This window comes from Sipha flava, unplaced genomic scaffold, assembly GCF_003268045.1.
Source record: "Sipha flava isolate LNK unplaced genomic scaffold, YSA_version1 170_pilon_pilon, whole genome shotgun sequence".
Classification (NCBI taxonomy): domain Eukaryota; kingdom Metazoa; phylum Arthropoda; class Insecta; order Hemiptera; family Aphididae; genus Sipha; species Sipha flava.
In genome coordinates, this window is record NW_020271906.1 from 629,753 (window position 1) to 649,897 (window position 20,145).

At 35.9% G+C, this 20,145-nt stretch overlaps 1 protein-coding gene across 1 annotated transcript; it reads left to right on the plus strand.

Annotated features, from left to right (window-relative positions):
* Positions 1-106: 106 nt before the first annotated feature.
* LOC112679931 (cilia- and flagella-associated protein 57-like) lies at positions 107-19,979 on the plus strand. Its single transcript, XM_025549881.1, has 15 exons — positions 107-555; positions 668-822; positions 4,157-4,402; positions 4,457-4,628; positions 10,150-10,566; positions 14,285-14,374; positions 14,449-14,661; positions 15,219-15,392; positions 15,451-15,756; positions 16,574-16,758; positions 16,813-16,912; positions 16,978-17,159; positions 17,220-17,514; positions 18,950-19,168; positions 19,612-19,979. Exons 1-15 carry the CDS (start codon positions 469-471, stop codon positions 19,897-19,899), a joined length of 3,129 nt encoding a protein of 1,042 aa, XP_025405666.1. The 5' UTR covers positions 107-468; the 3' UTR covers positions 19,900-19,979.
* Positions 19,980-20,145: the final 166 nt, after the last annotated feature.

Genomic DNA, 20,145 nt, shown 5'->3' on the forward strand with positions numbered 1-20,145 from the left:
CCGACATATAATTTGAAAAAATATTCCTACGTATTTAACTTAAATGATTTAAGCATTATTCGGATACCAACGCCCCCCCCCCCCCCCCCCCCCCCCTAACAAAATTCCTGGAGGCGCCTACGATTACACGCTTAGCATTGTTGAACAAAACGTTATTGTTGCGGGACGTATTGACCATAGTGACCGCAGCGAACCGTCGTGGCCCCGATCGAAGTTTTTCGCGCGTTCCACCGAAGCTGATTCGGGGACGGTAACGAGAGTAACGGTACGCCGCGTGTATTCAGGAATCTGATAGCCGTGGCCGAGAAGGGCAAGAAACCGTCCATCGCGATCTACAACCTGAAGAATCTGAAACACGTGCGGCAATTGACCGTGCATACCGAAATCAATGCCAAAAGTTTCATAAAAATCAAGTTCTCCTACAACGACGTGTTCCTGGCCGCGCTGTCCGACTACCCGGACTACATCATGTACTATTTCGACTGGAACCAGTCGAAAGTCGAGAGCCACATGCAAGTCGTCCTGGCCCCGGACACCGCGGGGCTCGTGCACGAAGTAATTCGAACCAGATAATAACTGCGCGCGTGTTATGCATTGTTATGCGTGGTTGTGCATCGTTATGCGCACATCTTCTACGCGATGTAATATCGTTGCACCGTTGTATCAGATGTCGTTGAACCCGGTCAAGAATTGGCTGTGCTGTTTCGTTGGCACCGGACTTTTCCGTCTGGTGGCCATGGAGGAGCTGGTGTGGAAGCAGTACGGGTTTCACAAGGCGAAAAAGTTCGATTTCACCGCGGCGTGTTGGCTGAACGGAGACAGGTAGAGAGTTAGGGACTAACTTTATTGTTTTTTTTTTCTTTTTTTTTTTTCTTTCGATTAATCAATCGCAGCGAACGACTGCGGTTGCGAAACGAGGAGGCGTGCGAGGTATGTGACATAATCGAGCTTGTCCATTCGGCGTAACAGCGTCTTTAAGGGGGCGGGACAGGCAGAGGGGGAATCGAGCAAGTCTCTCGCAGGCACCGTTCGTCGCGGTCATCACTCGTCATTTCGTCTCCCAGTCCACGCGTTGTTCCGCACCTCGTCGACCGCTGTCGGGCCGCGCCCTCTGTCCGAATTTTAATACTGCGATGGTCGACTACTCGCGATCAATGTTTCGTACGTCCACGAGGCATATCGATCAAAATATTTTATTTCGACCACTGTCCGGAGAGAGCTTTCCACACGGGCTTACGTAGAGTTCACGCACCGTTCCGGAGCCCCAACGCGGTAGACTACAGTTGTAATTCCATCGGTCCTCGGTAAACGCTGTTCAATCGTTGACCGTTTGCAATATTTTTTTTCGCAATATTAATATATATAAATCGGACGATTTTATATTTAATATGTTTTCACATTGGACCGATGTTGTGTAAACAATGCAATATTATTTGTTTCGGTTCCGAAAGTTGTAACGCATTACACATTTAACAGATTAGATCGAAAGCACCTATACATGGTGGTTGCTTAGTCGGGTAACGACACGATAAATTATGTACGATGCTATAAGCAAATATTCAACTTTTGTTTTTGTTATTTTTTTTGATCCCGAGTTCATTGTTTTACTTTAGTTATTTTCCAAATCTTTAATCTAGATGGAATTATGTTAATTTACTTAAGTGTCGATGAGTTATATATAATTTCCCCAAGTTAGTATACAGTTACTGATCAAAATCGTGTCAGTCATTCTCTATTAAGTACTTGCATTGATTTATGCAATAGAACTTAACTCTAATCGAACATTTTTCCAAACATTGCCTATTTTCAAATAAAATAAATCTAATTTTATAAAAACCAACAAACGTTCAAACAGCTGTGATCTTTTTATAATATACGCTGTTTAATGTCGATTATTCTATTTTTATTTTATTTTTAGTCGAGACAATTTTCTAAAAATTGTTGGTTATGAGTCTCACTATGTAATTAAATATAGTGCATTATTTTTTCTTATAATTCTATAACTTAGGAGCACAGAGAATTAAATCATTTGTGGTTTGGTTTAATCTCTTTGGATTTCACAACACACATCAAATTCTATACGTTAATGACAATAAAATATATTTACTAATAATTATCATACTGTATACCAGCGATTTTCAACGATATTTCAAGTGATATTTTCCTAGAGAGGCATAATAGAATTTCAGGGAAGGCAGGAACATTAAAAAAAAAAAAAAACGAAACATGTAAACGTTTTGATTATTTTGATATTTAATCGTGACCTTATTAAGTCTCAGTTGATTGGAACTAAGCAGTGCTAACTAGTACTTTTGTTTTGTTGTGGGTAATACCCGGATACCCACCAACTCGGACACCAGAGTACCAGTATATCCGGGCAATGCCCGATTTTGCGGGCAACCAAAGTTTTCGGTTAGTGGATACCCATTATTCAAAATGTTTGGGTACCCGAAAGTTTTTAATATACGTAAATGGTCAAGCTAAGATCTAGCTGCTAGGAGGAAATTAGTATTATATTATAATTATAAGATTATATGAATGAGAAATATTTCCTCTTTTAATTTAACAAAATTATGGTTTATAAATAAAATGTTTTGTAATTTTTGAGTGCTTTTAGTGATATTGTAGTTTAATAATAAGATTATTCAAGTATAATGTTAAATACCATAATAAAAGCTATTTTAAGTTCTATGTTAAAACCTTGTAGGTAACGGCTATAGTGGCTATAGTCATTACTTTGTAAGTGTATAGCTACGCAGATAATAAGTAGTCATAATCATACGTAGATATAATGCAGTAAGTGCGACAATATTATATTGTTATCAGACTGTTGGTCATCTTTAGTACACATTTTTGAGATAACTGTAGCCTATTGGCAAAGTACTCGTAAATAACGAGTATAACAAACCATAACGAAATTTTGTAAATCTGGTAATACTCGTAAAACCAAAGTACTCGGGTACTCGGGTATCAAGAGCACTAGTGCCAACCCTCTCATTATTTTTGTATTTACTTAAAAATAATAAATTTTGAATTTAATATTTAAGAAAGTGAATATAATTTAAATTTTTTAAATGATAATTTTAAACTGTAATAATATTTTTTTCTAACAAATAAATGTATCAAAAATTTAAAAAAAACTTCGTCGATTTTCATATTATCATATTAATTCAATAATCAATATTAAAAGCATGGTGTGTAATAAAATATATAAATAGGGAACCCCAAAAGGTCAGGTTAGATTAAATACATTAATTTATACTTGTACCGACATTTTAAAATAATAACTACAAAACACTCGCGCATGAAAGAATAATATTGAATCATCCTTGTCATTTTATTGACAGCCAATACACAGCGATGAACCATTAAAATGTACAATAAAATATAAAATAAACTATTTTACGGAAAAATAATAGCAATGAATTTATGAATTGTGATAATGTAGCTCTCGGAATGGTGGGGAGGGGGTAACTCATGTATTTGCTGTAGCCTAGAGTTTAGTAAAGCCGGCACATCGTGCGTGAGTTATCAAACGATAATAGGCGCCTTTGTGAAGATTATCAACGGGCCGCAGCGACTTAACGGTAAGGCCTGGTGCACACTTGCGTTGTTTCAACGCGCGGAACCGCGACGAAGTCACCGTATTCAATGCACACGTAGCATCACATAACGTCGGAACGCAATCAACAATCACTGACCTAACTTTTCATTATTTTTGTTATGTTCACTTGTATTTCACTTACATTCACTTATATCCTTCTCGTCAAATCCGTCACAAAATACTCGGCAAATACATATCCACGTAACTCGTGTTTTCTTCCGGTCATGGAAAGTTTCGACACAGACATTGCGTATCCCAGGATAGTTCACTTTTTCTTGATTTCCCACCATTTACGTGCGGTTAACGGATTAAAACACACGTTAAATATCGTCGCGATAACACTAGCACGCTGCGTGGTACGCGATTAAACCGTGAGTACTTCACTGCGCTGTGGCGGCATCGAAGCGGTTGCCGCGCGTTAAAACAACGCGGGTGCGTACCGAGCCTAACGCAGTGCCGTCCGTGTTGCTCGCGGGATCCGTTTGTCGGGCGCGAAGCCGACAGAATCTAACGGTACTGTTTGCGTTCCGGTCGCGGCCCAACGACGAGCAGCGTGATGGCGGGCACCGCGGACGGCCGGCTGTTCCTGTTCGACAGCGGCGAACTGAAGGCGGTGTACGACGCGATGGCGGTCGCGGAGTTTGACGTGGGCATCGCGGACCCGGACCCATTGGTGACGGCACGGATACCGACCGGGCGGCTCGCGGCCATCCGGCACTGCACGGCCGTCAAGAGAGGTCTGTTGTTCGTCGTGGACGGTGACCAGGTGCACTATTACAAGCGGACGGCCGGTCACAGGTTAGTTAGACCCGACCCCGTACACCACGGCGGTGACCAGTACATCGGTTACAGTTACACGAGAAGCGTCGTGTTCCGGTTACGCGGCCAGGACCACAGGGACGGATCGCGCGCCGGGGCCATAATCGCTCTGTCCGTCAGCCCGAAGAACAAACGTCTGGCGTGCGTCACCGAAGACGCGAGACTCTATTTGGCGCACACCGTCGAAACGTCCGGGTTGACCGACGTAACGTTGTCTTATCTTTTATTCTATCGTCCTTTCGCCGCCCCCCTCGCCGTTTTCACGGTCCTGATTACGCTCGATCACCCACCCCACCGTTTCTCGATCAACATCCCGGACCAGCGACCAGTCCTCCGCCGCCCACGGTTTCCAAGGAGCGACCTGTTTCGTATGGAGCGCTTTCCAATGACGCATGGCAGTGGCACAACTGTTTTGCAACCAGCGTTCAACATACGGTTTTTTAGTTTTAAACCTGTCGAAGTATGTCTTTTAAATCGAATCTTACACCGAAAAATTATATTTCCAATAATAATAGCATACTTTTAACACTTTAATTAGAAATAGACCGAGTTATAGGTCCTAATTCATTACCAAAAATTAAAAAACCTGTACGAGAAATATTTAAATACCGGGAAAGTTAAGGATTCTACGAAATATTTATCAATAGACATGTCAAAAAACAACGATATTAAATCTCGTGAATTTTTCCGTTTAAATTGTCAACAGTTCGATTTTTTATTGTCTCTAGTAGAAAATCTTACAACCTGTCATTCGCCTAATCTCCAGCAGTATAAAGAACCTAATTCTTTTGTATCTCTTGTATAAGAATTTCGTATTCGGATACAGAAAAAAACCAAAAGTAGAAGCCATTGTGTCGAAAATTTACAACGATCGCTGTGAAATGTCGCGGTGACTTGTTCCGTACTACTACTACTACTCATGGACGTAAATAGGTGGGTGCAATGGAATTTTTAATACCCCTGAGTTCAAATGTACCATTCCTGTTTTTTTTCAAATCTATATAATCTATAGTAATTTCAGTTAAATACGATTTAATTTTATTTCGAGCAATTTCAGCACCCCCAATATTTGGAATCTAGTTGCGCCCATGCTGCTACTTTCGGAGCAGTAGCGTCGTCGGTCACAGCGACCGAAAGTTCAGTGGTCGTGGCTTGTCGCGCGTTGCAAATCAGTCTATATGATTTTCGTGCCAGCAGTTCGTAACGATAGGTCGTCCTTTGAAAACCGTCCGCGTTAGCGATTATTTAGTTTTATTGTTATTATTATTATTTTTAACGCGTACCGATAAAAACTGTAACGCGCGCGTTCCTCTTATTTCCGTCCCCCTTTCCCCAAATACACAAACACACACCACTCATCTTATCCAAATGTCCGCTCTGCGACGAAAGAGTGTACGCGCGGTTTTGGTGCTCGGATAGGACTTCGGACGCGGTTTTCGATCACGACAATACAACGTAAGAATATTCAAGCAGCGTCGTTAACAATGAACAGTTTCCAATGGGTAAAATTTATAGGTGATCGAGGGGTTACATTATTAGATACACATTTACAGTACAGCATCCGTTCTGGATAACTTAATATTTTCACAACACTGATTACTGAAGAAATTGTATTGAACTTTTAATGTACCGGTCGATGTTTTCTTGTATTTTAATTTCCGTTGTATCGCTCTCTAAGCGATTGTTAAATGTTCAATACTTATTACTCGTACGTAGACAATTTTTGCATTCGACACACGTAATATATTCAAAATTAATTACGGAGGTACATTTTATTACCAGCGGAAGCGAGACTAATATCCGTAGTACTATTTTTATTTGTATTATAATCTCTATTAGTTTCCATTTTGATGTATACTACAAGTTAAGATTATATTTTTAACAACGCTGTTGTCATCAAGATATTTACCTATTTCCACTTTTTTTCAACTAAATAACATGGTTTAATGCGTTTTCATTAGTATACACCATACATTATATACTTTAAATGATTATGACACAAGGGTTGTTAAAATATCTATATTTTTATTACAAAACCTAAAATTAGTAGCGAATTCTCATTCGTACTTTTTTTATTACGGGTGAACCTCTATTAATGAAAACTCTGCGTATTATTTATAGTAGACGCTTCTGTGGAAATTCACTTGCAATAAATTAGTTGTTGTAACCTCTTAAAGTCATAATACTGGACAATAAATAGTGGTTGTAAAGACTATATAACTGGTCCCAATTTTATAATTCATTCCTCATTAGATTGCACATACAGTTGAAATTGGTCGATAAAATGACTTCAAAAATTTCTAGATTACCTATAGAAAATAAAAATTATCTTCATTATTCTTATATTTAAAAAAAATGGTTTTGAATTGTTTGCCTACAACGTAAACGTTTTAATGTTTAATACAAATAAAAGAAAAATAAATTTAAATTTTGTAAATAACAAATTTTAATAAATTCTTTTTAAACGTGTTTTTAAAAGGATAAACAAAAGCTCACAGATTTTTTTCGACGGGAAAACAGTTATTTATGATTACGGCAATCGAGAAATGTGTACTGGCCCGTAACACGCTTAAGTGATTATGTTAACAATGAAAAATTATTTTAAACATAATAACGAATACCGATTCATCTTTTATTTAATTTTAATTTTTTTGTTGTTTCATCAAACTGCCAATGGGTCTTTTTGAATATCCTCATTGTTGCGTTTCAAATAATACGTATATGAAATGACATTGTAGACTTTTTGTCTGATAAACTTTATTTATATTTTTGTTGAACTTTGATGACATAATTACCGTATTGTTGTACGCGCTTTTCAATGTTGCCATTTATATTAAAACCCGAATAAATTTTGTTGTAATTAATTCAAGGATAGGGACGTATTAAGATTTTGCCACTCAGGGGCAGAAACATTTTGCTGCCCCTCTTCTTTAAAATATAAAACTGAAAACAAGTTTCTTTAACTAGAAAATTGTTTTTCATAAGACTGATTGGTGCTACCCTTCGGTCTGAATGTCTCATCCTCGTACAAATCAAAATTAAAACAATACATATAACTCAATAAAATGCCATGTAAAATAAAAAACTTTTAAATAAATATGAATTGTATACGTTACTAAATAATATAAATAATTTTATAATATTACATTTATTTTTCATATTATTTTATTTATTTACGATTCATAAATAAATTATCAACGAGAATGCGAAGATATCGATTTGTTTTTACTAAAAATCACAGTAAAAATTTTGTCACTCCCTAATATATTTCAACGGGGTATCACCTCCTCTAACCACTCCTTAAATACGGCCTTGTTCAAGGAATATTTAAAATTTTATTATCTGTATTATATATATTTAATATAAGCTTTCTTTAAGATTTTACTTTTCATTCCTGTTAAAAATGATTTTTATTTGTTATACAATGATTTTAATACAAATAGTTATGTAATTCCCCTTGTATAAACAATAGTATGTATAGGGTTGCAAGGCTTCTCGTATAATACGGGAATGTCCCTTTTTTAATTTGATGTCCCTTCGTCCCAATAACTCTCTTTGAGACACCAAAATGTCCCGTTTTTCAAAAAATTACCCATACAATAAAATATCACTTTTTTATATTTGGATAATAAAACGGCATATTTTATCATTTATATATCGTTATTTTTCCATTTTTAATTTTTATAAACAGTGAATTATTATCGCAATGCGTTATTTTCCATTCAAAACCATATTGTATTAACTAAATGAGGTACGACGGCACTGTAGCTGTTGTTGCGACGGTGACCAAAAGTGGGGAATGATAAAACCGTCAATTACAGTTTTATCCATCTGAATATAGTATTTTCGTATATCTGTTGGTACTGTCCGTTCAGTTGAATTTATTACTCGTAATTGTTAGTTATTAGTAGGTTCGTTATTACCACCTATCATTACAATGTCGTTTAAATTTAGATTTATTTAAACTTTATCACAAAATGCAATGGTAATCAGCTTACCCATAACATTACGATTTATAAGCATCAAACTTCAAAATCAGTTGTTTTTTTTTTTTTTTTTTTTTTTTGTGCGAGAGGGTAGACATTATTATTATTTTTTGTTCCCTATTTTGAATTTTAAAATCTGGCAACCCTAAGTATGTATTCACTAATATGTAATGGAACACATATAAATTCATACAACTTGATACATATGTATACATATTTGATAGTTAAAAACAAACGGCTTTGAGTGGAAACATGATACAACACTATTTTATTGTTCCGTTTGATGGCTTTGGAAAGAGTCCAGAAAGGTTTTTTCGACTCGCACGTGATAGGATCGGCTGTCCATTCTACCCGAATGATTTCATCGAATTACGCGCGTTCATCGTATCGAAAACGGAGAACGTATACAAGCTATATACGATTGCTACCATTTTTGAGTATCTTTTGCGATGCGCACGTCGGAGTCTTCAACTTCTTTCAACTTCGGATGACTGAATAATGTCGACGTTCTATCGGATTTAGGTCACCTCGTTCGAATTCGTATCGAGCTCTGTCTTGCTCCCCCTTCTGGATGCCCAAGATCTGCACCGATTTCCCGAGCACCTGCCGCGGTACCGCTCGTCAACGCGTTGACGTTTGCTGTCCAATTTGGTGTTAAACGGACACTGGACGAAACGATCCGTCCGCCGAACACACATTGGGCGTATGATATGGGGGTGGGGTGACCATTGAATTGACTCTCAAAATTAGATTAGGTACCTAATCGAGAACTGAATTGGCTCCCAAGACAGGCAATATTGAATTGGCTCTCAATATAATTTTCAACAAGGGGCTCTGAAAATATAAAAGTTCAAAAAATACGCGACTTTAATTGAAATAACTTCAATTATACATCAGAATAATTTAAAATACAAATAGTCAATCAAAATTTTTAGTAAAAATAAAAATAAAAATGCATACCTAAATAAAAAAAATATTCACTGATCTGCACTGTTTCAATATTATTTAGTATAGGTTGAATTAATACGTCATAGGTCGTGACCATTTAATGCTTTATCGGATTAATGATTAGATAACTTCAAGACATTGTGTCGCTAAAAATGTTACAGTCGCATACTTTTTCAACATTTATATTTTTAATGTATAGTTGATTTTTTTTTTTTCGAACAATTTTGATAACCAGTGGATTTATAAAATAAATGTGCAGTGAGCGATCTCTATGCTAAAATCTTGGAAGCGAATTAAATACGTAAAAATGACAATTACCTAAGTTAGGGAGCCAATTCAATAGCTCCGGGGGCAGGGGGAGGGTACCGGGTGAGGAAGCTCGAACAGACTGTTCTGTTTGTACCGGTTCTCGCGCCGACCCAAAATTGTTCGACCTTTTAAATTTCGGAAACTTTCCGTAGTGGCGGGACTAAGCTCGGGAGTGATTTAATACAAGAATCGCAGTGAACCGGCGCACCACAATCGGCAGCAGCGCTAGACCGTGGGCAGTGGCGGCGGGGCGGGTACGTTTGGATTGTTCGCTCGCGAACGTTGAACGGTACGACGAAAACGCAACGAAACCGTCGACTGCACTTAAAAAACAGAAAACGATAATAGTAACAGAAAACACGTGCGATACCCGTGAATCAGTCTTACGTTGATGGTGGGAGGATCGTGTTGAGGTTCTAGTGGGGGTGGAGAACAGGTAAACACCGTGTGAGAGACAAGTGGCCGAGCGTTCGATTGTTCCAGGTGTTCGTCGACCCGTACGGCGCGACGTTGCACGCGGGTGGCGTGTGCGGGCTGTCCGTCAGCGACCTGATGCCGATGTTCATGACGTGCGGCAGGGTGGACCGAACTGTGAAGCTGTGGGACTATCAGCAGTGCGAGCTGCTGCTAACCGAACGGTACGCGGAGGACGTGCTGGACGTGTCGCTGCACCCGTCCGGGCTGTACGCGCTGGTGGCGTTCGCGCGGTCCGTCACGTTCAACGTCGTGTCCCGCACGGACGGGCTGGTGCCGCGCCGGACGTTCGGCGCGGAAGACTGCCGCGGCACGCGGTTCAGCGGTTCCGGGCACATGTTCGCCGTGACCGACGGCACCTCGGTGGACGTCTACTGTTCGGTCACGTTCGCCAAATGTTTCAAGCTCAACGGCCACCAAAGCGCGGTAAAATGTTGTGTGCGTCGCTCGCGCGGATATTGAACGCCGATCGTTTCTCGACGCGTACGCCTCCCTTACTACCACCCCCACCCATCCTACCGTGTTTGGTCACATCCTTGGGGGAGGGGGCTTAAAATGTTTGGCTTATCCATTACCGTAAATAGACCTACTTCAACCAACCATAGTGGTCACTCCTACTTTATCCTAGTCGAGGCAACAAATATACACAGGCAATAGGAAATATTTGAACATTGAATAGCTACTCATTTTTTTTAATTTTTTTTTTTCATTTCAATTGCACATATCTATTCCTTTATTTCCTTTATTACCTACAAAATATGGTTTTTCCAAACCACGATAGTCCATAAATGTTCCAGACCGTTCTCGAGTACCAACGGAACAAAATAAAAATTATAAATATCACGATTCATTTTCGCGTATGGTGCGGTTTGATACGTTCTGATTAAGTTTCCTCGCAATATCCGCCTATGCCTCCTACTGACGTCGGATAACAGGTGCAGTGAACAACGTTTTCCGCGCGACTACTTGAAAAATATCTGTTCAATCGTATTAAAAATATCATCTGGACTCTTGTGCGCGGCCCGTGTGGTGCAACCTGTTGTCGTCGAAACCCCCCGGTACAGTTCAGTTTGTCCGGTATATTTTGTCTCGGGAAAAACGGTGATCGTACGTCATTTTTTATTAAGCTTGAATTCCAACGAAGATTTGCATCCGTCACGTGTCCGATTGCCGACCTCGGGAGTCTGGGAATGCAGTTGAAAATCGTCGATTTTGTTTTCGTTTTTCAACCGATTGTTGTTCGATGCGTTTTCCTGTTAAAGCGATTGATGTTTTTCGTTTTGTGTTCAAGCATTTCGATTCGATTGACAATCGCGTTCGGTCGCTGATAATCGTTGAAACGGATTTGTTACAATATTCGTTATAATGGAAAGTAAAGTTTAAATTATTTTATTATTTTATTGGTACATCTAACTTACGGTTATACAATATAAACATTTTTTGATATCGTAGATAAAATATTTAATCATTCGTTCGATCACCGGTATATTCGGAACCGGCCTTTGCTCGGAATCGTTTTATAAACATGACGATTTATTCAAATGTACGCAAATGTTTGCAGCAGCACGATAGATTACAATCAGTCCGTCTCAATTGAGGATTTTTATTTTTTTTATATCGGTTATACATCGGGTGAACACGAGCAATCTTTTTCGATTTAAAATTTCATTCGTCTGATAGAAATTAAGTCGTCATCGATTTTTATTCTTAATCCTGTTACTAAACGGTTGATATTTAGAATCGGTGAAGTCCTTCAAATTTACAATTCGGTATGAATATAATTAGAACGGTAATTTAATAGAAATGCAGGTTATGTGCAGGGTGTATTATATACGAATATAAAATATCAAATACTTTAAGCTAAAGTTGAAGTAATGTATGCCAAGTCCTTGGAATCAGAGTCCAATTATTTGTATGTTCGAGATGATAAATAACTGAATCGGCAAAAACATCAGATTTCGTAATAAATAGAATTTATCACGTTACCAGCAAGTATATTTTGTTGAAAACGATCCGGGTCTGAAGGGTTCTGGAAAATTCTAAAAATACAATTCTACCGTAGCACATTATACTTGTATTATATTTCTTACGTTACCGCCTGACACGATGACCATGTCATAAAATATTGTTTAACATTAAGAACAATATTTGAAGACTTGTTGTTTTGTGACTTCTTCGTCCGTCGGTCAATATCGATAGCCCGTTAACAATAAAATATTACAGTTTTTATATACTCAATTACAGTATTACAGTATTACAGTAGTCACTGGACAATTCGAAATTCGGCGGACTGAGCTAAAAATTCGATTTATCGAGTGTTCGAATAACTGAGGGAAACAAATTAATTCGAATTTAAGATAGGTGAAAAATTTTATGTAACTATTTATTACATTTATGAATTGACGTTTATTCATTATATTATTTTTTTTTCAATTTTACGATTAAAGTCTAGATTAGGTAGGTAACGTACGATAAAATTTATAAACTACGATAATACTCGATCGCCATCGTTATTAATCTCATAGGTAGCGAATATGTCAAATAGATGTACATAAACTTTATACGTATACGTACATACGTATAACCGCGTTAAAGCAAATTCGAATTATAAAGGTTTTGGAAAAAAAAATTCGAATTGTATAGTGACCAACAGACATTTCGAATTATCGAGGGAACCGGAATACGTGTATTTTCTTCTAATTATAGAGGTTTTTTCAGGGAATTAAGGGTTTAGTTCGATTTATGGAGTTTTTCGAATTATCGAGGTTTGAACTATCGAGTGACTACAGTAATAATAATATAACAAATGCTGTTTTTTTTTAAATTTTTTTCATTTAATTTATAAATTTACCCTCGATCCGAGTTTTTTCAATTGCAACTATATGTTATATCAATATTTCATGACATATGCTCATACTTAAAAACATTATTCTGAACTCGATTAATAAAATTATAGGTACTTAATCTGTGTTCTTATTAGATTTTACATTAGGTCTTATCTGTGTTTATCCTTTCCAGTTTTTTTATCGTTTGTTTTCATACATCAGTCCTCGTTCTTCGAGATGTTGTTTTCTAATTAAATTAATAATTTACTACTTGTGTAACGGAATATTCAAATTTAATGTATCTTATGTTACACGATAGATATTTAATGCCGAAGGAAATCGTTATCGTAAATTTAACAAATAGTTCATACCAAAGAAAACTAAGTAATTTAAACATCATGTTTTATAAGATAATATTTTTTCGAGTCAATTTACGCGTTACATTCTTAATTTATAACCGATTGATGCGGTGCATCACATTGAGTGCGCTGTTATATTTAACAGTATTCGGAGTTGCTCAGTGTATAAAAAAAAAAAAAAAAAAAAAAATTAAAAAAGAAATAACAGAATTTACATGAATGTTTTATACATATATATATGAGGTACAATAAATACTTGCAAGACCATTATATGTATATATATATATGTGTGTGTGTGTGTGTGTAATGATGTAATTTAATACTATTAAAAGCAGCAGGGTTTATATTATTATGATTGTTATTTATGTCATAATAAAAAAAAAGCATATTACAAAAACCAATTTCAAAAGAGAATAAAACACTTTTATAAACTGATGTTTTTTTTTTCATATTACAAAATGAGTTTTGCATCGAACCATTTGATATACAGTGGTCTTCCGTTTTAATGCGAACAAACAACAGTAACGAGCGTCGTTTCTCCTTCACCCGCCACTACTGTGGTAATACGTGCACTGCGGTACAGGTGTATAGTGGAAACGCGTCACGATGCGAAAAACATTTTATACGCGGACGCACGGGGCATGTCTACCGAACACCTAACGAAGACGTGAGCCATGTTTGACATGAGCCACGTCTCTTGCGAACGATTTAACCAAATGTTGCCCTTAAAAAAAAAAAAATGATTCCATCTTGTTTTTTTTTTCGGTTTTATTTGGTATTCATTTCCGATAAAATAGTATAGACCGTGTAGTTCCTCGGGCTGTAGGGCTCGGTTTTGTTACTGGTGGTTACCCAAAGCCATGTAGAGAGAAACCCGAGCCCGGGGGTATATCTTAATTTTTTCTGTAGTGTTCATCAAATTCTTATCATTAATTGTGTTTAATTTTTAATAATTTGTAGTCCCTAATTTCCGGGCTATCTCGAAAATTCCAGAACCGGGATGGATCATCCCTTTCCCCCCTTGTCGTCAGGCCTGCGGTTACCACTTTGGTAACGTTGCTTTTCGCCGCCGCGCGCAAAGAATTTTACCGTAGAAATAAAGACGACACGAAACGTTATTGCAGATCACAGATCTGGTGTGGGCCGCAAACGACTGGAAGCTGTACACGTGTGACGGCGACGGTGGACTGTGTCGGTTCAACTTGTACACCGACCAGCATATTACCGACATGGTGTTTCGTGGTCAAAGCATTTGCGGCCTAGCCGTGTCGGACAACCTGAAAGAAATCTATACGGTCGCGCAGGACAGCAGCGTCCGAGAGATATACGGTCGAATGGTACGTGTTTGTGCAGGGCACCAAGGCGCGCTTTCTATGATCGAACACCATAAAAACATTGCTCGTTGATGTTCCCATGTGGTAGTAGTGAGGGGAGATATTTAACGGTTTTGGTAACCCTTTTACCGATAGTTTTTTTTTAGAATTAGAAAGCAATCCAAACTTACCCTCTCCCTATGTCACAAAATGGTTGAAAAACAATCGAAGAGGGTAGTTGTAAATATTTTAAGTGTTTACAAACAAAAATATACTCGATATCAATTGTAAAATTGAATGAAAAATATATCAAAATAATCTCTTATAAATCTATATTATATTTTAACAGTACGTAATTTTAGATTTAATCATCTGAAAAGAATATGTTATGGTGGTAAAATTTAACAAAAATTAATCTACTGCGGTATTGAAAACGATTCGGATGGAAGAAAGAAAAGCAGATATAGACAACCACAATCCTAAATTACTCATACCTATTAAAATAATAATAATTTTTTAACAATTCAGGTTTTTCTATTCTGATTTTTTTATAATTGAATATTATACATGTTATATCCCAGGTGATTCGCAATAAAGATCTAAATCACGGCTCGTTAAATGGTATAATTTTGTTCAAATCGAATAAAATGCTGTTAGTGGCAGGCCAGTATGGTGTCATACTGTCGTTGCCGTTGCCGTTAAAATCTAAAATCAACTACAAAGAGTTTTACATTCACAACAAAACAATATTGAAGGTTAGTCAACTGCAATGTAAAAACATTTAACCTTTTAATGGGCGTATCGCTTTTGCAGATGAGACTGTCAACAGATGACGCTTCATTGATCACGTGCTCTGCAGACGATAGTATTTGTATATGGAGGGTGAAGAATTCAAATTTCTTCCACACGAACACAACGTTTATGGAGAACACATTGGTCTCGTTTAACTTTTTGAAAAATAAGATCGATAGAACCAAAGAATTAGAATTGAAATTAGAAAAATTGACGAAAAAGAAAGAGCGCGATAAACTTAAACTTATCAAAAATCAAGAAATGTGGTTAAAAGTTGTGCATGACCAATATGCTTTGGATATGAAACGAATCGAAAATGAGAAAAAAGTTAGTACTTTGAATCGTTTCAATAAAAAAGGATATTTAAGATTCTCTAATGTGAGAAATAATATAATGGTCTCAATATATTAAATGAGTGTTGAAAAAAATAGATAAAATGCATTAGTATTTAATACGTAAGTAATTTGAATGATAAAAATAAATCAGTATAAAAATATTTATAGGAAACTATTATTTATTTAATTTTCAAATAGAATAAAAAAAAAAAATTGAGATATTGAGTTTCAATAAAAAAGTAAATAGAAATATTGAATAATTTAAAACACATAATATTAATACATACTCATACCCATGAGAACTGCAATATAATATGATTTTTTTTTTTGTTTTTAACCTATCATTAAATTTTGTCTATCTTGGCCCTATGCAAACTAATTTAAGGAGTAATTTTCATTTTTTAACCCCCCATTATTGAACATCAATAAACATATTTTTTGTTGTATATTTATTGAATAATTAATGACAAAATATTGGGCGGAACTTTGAATTCTTTTATAATTTCATATTTTCCGCAACTGTAAGAACATTTAGTTTTTATTTATTACAATTTGTATTTTTCACTATACTGAATGAGCTTTACAATTTATTTTCTGTTCTTAGCATAATAAAAATGTTGTTTATAACAACTTTTGTGCACTCGAAATGGCGAAAAACAATTAATTTTTTTTATCGAATTATTTAGTATAAAACGATATTGAGTGTAATTGTAATTTCAAGAAGGGGATTTAAACGCAGTTCAAGATAACAAAAAAATCTAGATAGTGACGTTCAACATAATATGAATCTAGTGTTATTTGATATGTAGGAAATATTGGCTATGTTTCATGCTGATAAAGCACGTTTGGAAAACGAAATAAGCACGCTAAAAGAAAACCACGAGCGAGATTGGATAACGTCGAAGGAAAATTATGAAAAGCAGCTTTCATACGAAGATGATAAATATGAACAGTTGATAAAAGACGCGTCTAATAGCGATGCAGATTTCAAAAAGTGAAATTGTTTGATATATAATTTAATAAACAATTTTAATAAACCGTGTTTTAGTGAAGGAGAAATGATTACAACGGAACATCAAAAAGTCATTCAGAAGTTGACCGATGACTTTAATAGAGATGTTAAAGCAATGGAAGATAAGTTTGAAAAAGTACGTAATAATATAAGATATTGTGCATAAGAATAATTTTGTAACAGGGGTAGTACTTTTGTTAGTTTAAAGGGCAATTAAAAAAAGAATGGGATCAAATGTATTTGAAAATGAATGAATACGACGACCAAGGTGATCGGGAAATGTTAGAGTTAAAAATGTATTATGATACAAAATTTCGAAAATTGTCTGCTGAAATAAAACAATCTCAGGTGTTCATCAAAGATTATAAGAAGAAACTTATAAAGTAAATGTTTCTTGTATATTACGAATGAAATATATATATATTGAGATTATCATGTTTCAGTATTGGGAAAAAAAATGAAGAATTACATTATATGTTAGATAAATTCAAAGAAGATATGGAAGTATCGAAAACTGAAAAGAAAAATTTAATGGAGACGGTTACGGAAACAGTAGCGAAAATAAATAAGTACATTCAATTAAAATCTGAACAAAATGATATCATTAACAGCAGGAAATCGGATATGGAAAATATGAAAATACTGGTATTAATTTTGGGAAGAAATGAGATCGAATTGAGAAGTACTATTAATTCATTGAAGTTAACACTAAAGGAAAATAAAATAAATATGCTGGACGTGAGTACATCTGTAGATAGTTGGTTATCATTATAATTATTTGAATCCTTTGAATATGCGTAAAAATGCAATTATGGCTAAAAACAATCTAAAAAAAGGGCACTATAATGGAAATAATTAAACAACATTAAACAACAGATTTAAAACATTTGTGCAATCCGTAGGCGTAAATTTGGATTGCCATAAGGGAGGCTAAATTGAAATTTAAAGTTGAAGTTGAAGACCACACGTCCACCCCACACTCCCTCTATTTTTATTTTGCAATCATTTTAAAAAATTTATACAAATACTTTATAATTATTTATTTTACAAAACATACAAATTTTAATTTACCTATATTACATTTTCTTTCTATTAATTTAACATGACAGACATAATAATGTTCATCAGAAAATTGCTTAGGAATTCTAACCTCATAGAAATATTTCCAGTCTCGCGTTTTTCTATGTATAAAACATTTGATTGAATCCATCTGTAATATGGATGTTCGTAACTTTGTTTTTATCCGGTGCATAGCAGAAAAGCTTTTCTCGCACGTGAAGGATCTATTGGGTAACGTTCGATTTATTTTATACGAATTAAACGAGTTTGGGTAGAAATTTCTTTGCCAAATAAGCTTTAAATGGATGCGGTAGTAAGATATTGTACCTATATATACTGGGTTTTTATATAAATGGTGATTTTATTGATTAGTGATAATAATAGACGCTATGCTAAGATACGTCGCACGAAACGTATAAACTACCTGTTATTGTCTTCGTTGTAAAATAATAAATATTAACTTGGTGACTAGTTATGTAATTTCATATTTTGTTACACGTAATTATTCATACATGAAACTTAAGCCACAGAACATATTATTAAATTTAATCTGTTATCCTGCTTAACAATAATTATGACGTTATACCAATTACATTTTATTAAGAATATTATATTTTAGGGAGCTAAAAGATTGTTTGGATAAGATAAACCTTGCGATTTACGTTTATGGTACAATATGTTTTATTATTTTTCTTAGTGCTAACTCAGTGCAAATAAAACCAACGAACAAAATTATGACTGTTGTGTTTACCAATTGGATGTATATGTTTGCCAAAAATATAATTTGTACTTAATACATTACTTAGTATATTGGAAATAATTATGTTTTTGGGTAACATCATATCGTATCTGCTAAAAAGTTGTAGGTGAAAGTATATCTGTAAACGGAGGGATGAAAATGTTTTGTTAAAATTGGAAAAAAAAAAGGAAACGTGAAAAAATGCCGTTACAAAATTGCCATTTATTAATTCTCCGACTCGCGAGACGAGTTTCGTGCGTGGATAACGTTGTTTAAGACAAGTCGAAATGGAATTTTTCATTCGAATCCGTGTACTTGATACCATCACGTCGTTCACGATGCCGTAACGTTAATCGTGCGCACGCTCGTTTGCAGATAGAAGAAGAACTGTGCTTCGTCAAAACGGAGTTTAGGGAAATGAAAGTGGACTACATCGCCCAGGAAGATAAGATAACGGTGATCTCGAACGAATTGGCCAGTGCGAGGGACTACCACGAATCACAGAACGCGGTCATCGGGTACGTGGTCTTCAACATACAGATCATTTTTAAAACGTACTCGAACAACGAAGTGAAACTGAAAGATTCCGTCCGGGTAAACATTACGATACGTGTACACCGGGTGTCTTCGACCGTTTTTAGGCCGTGTATTGTTCAAAAATTATCTTGTCGGTCGCCCCTTACGTGCGTTTTGGACAATTTTGGACAATCGAGTTTCATTTACGAAATCGTTGCACAATTGTACATAGATATTCCGATTATTCCGATACGAAATTCTCTATCTAATCGTTCGTCCAATCTTATATCTTTAGAAACGTTGTCGGGCCATGGCCGTAAATTGAGTGCTTCACGTTTTCCGATAGCGATATCAATCGGAGTAGATCGGAATAGACGTAATAAATGGTAAGCTTATAACGCGAGTTGAAGACACTTGACGCACGCTGTTCTGGTTCGAAACGCATATGATTCTTATCGGTGCAATCGATTTTGGTGTAGTTATAACGGTATACTGTACCCGTGTTCTTTTGTTGTTCTCAGGAACTGCACCGCAACTTCGTGAACATGGGTCTGACGGCGTATCTGAACACGGACTTGACCAGGAAGATAATGTTTTTGGAAAAATGTTTGGCCCGTCTGAAAATCGAGAAAACCGCGGCCGAGCGGAAGCCCCCGTCGTATCTGAAGTTAACCAAGGACAACATAGTGCTGGTTGAAGAGATCAACAAGCTGAAAAAGGAATTGGTTTTTAGCAGGGTCAATGTTCAGAATCTGGAATGCGAAGTGGCGAAGAAAATGCGGGACAACGATCCGAAGAAAAAGCACTAGCCGACGCGAAACGTAATTTTTTTTATTTCACTCGCATAACTATCGAAACGCATGAGCATTACCGTCTTGGAATTATTATAATTATGCGCAAAAAAAAAAAAAATTAAAAAAAAAAATAATAAAATAAAATAATAATTTATTGTGACATGGTTTGTTTGTTCTTTATTTTCTACGTCGGTAAAAACGTCTATTAGTTATTATGAAACTAACGCAATAAGATACATTGCATTATTAATTTGTATACAT

Coding starts and splice junctions, on each gene's coding strand:
- LOC112679931 (XM_025549881.1), top strand. CDS start 469: ATGTACTATTTCGACTGGAACCAGTCGAAAGTCGAGAGCCACATGCAA. Junction 823..4,156: donor TGTTGGCTGAACGGAGACAG/GTAGAGAGTTAG, acceptor AACGACGAGCAG/CGTGATGGCGGGCACCGCGG. Junction 15,393..15,450: donor ACAACAAAACAATATTGAAG/GTTAGTCAACTG, acceptor TCGCTTTTGCAG/ATGAGACTGTCAACAGATGA.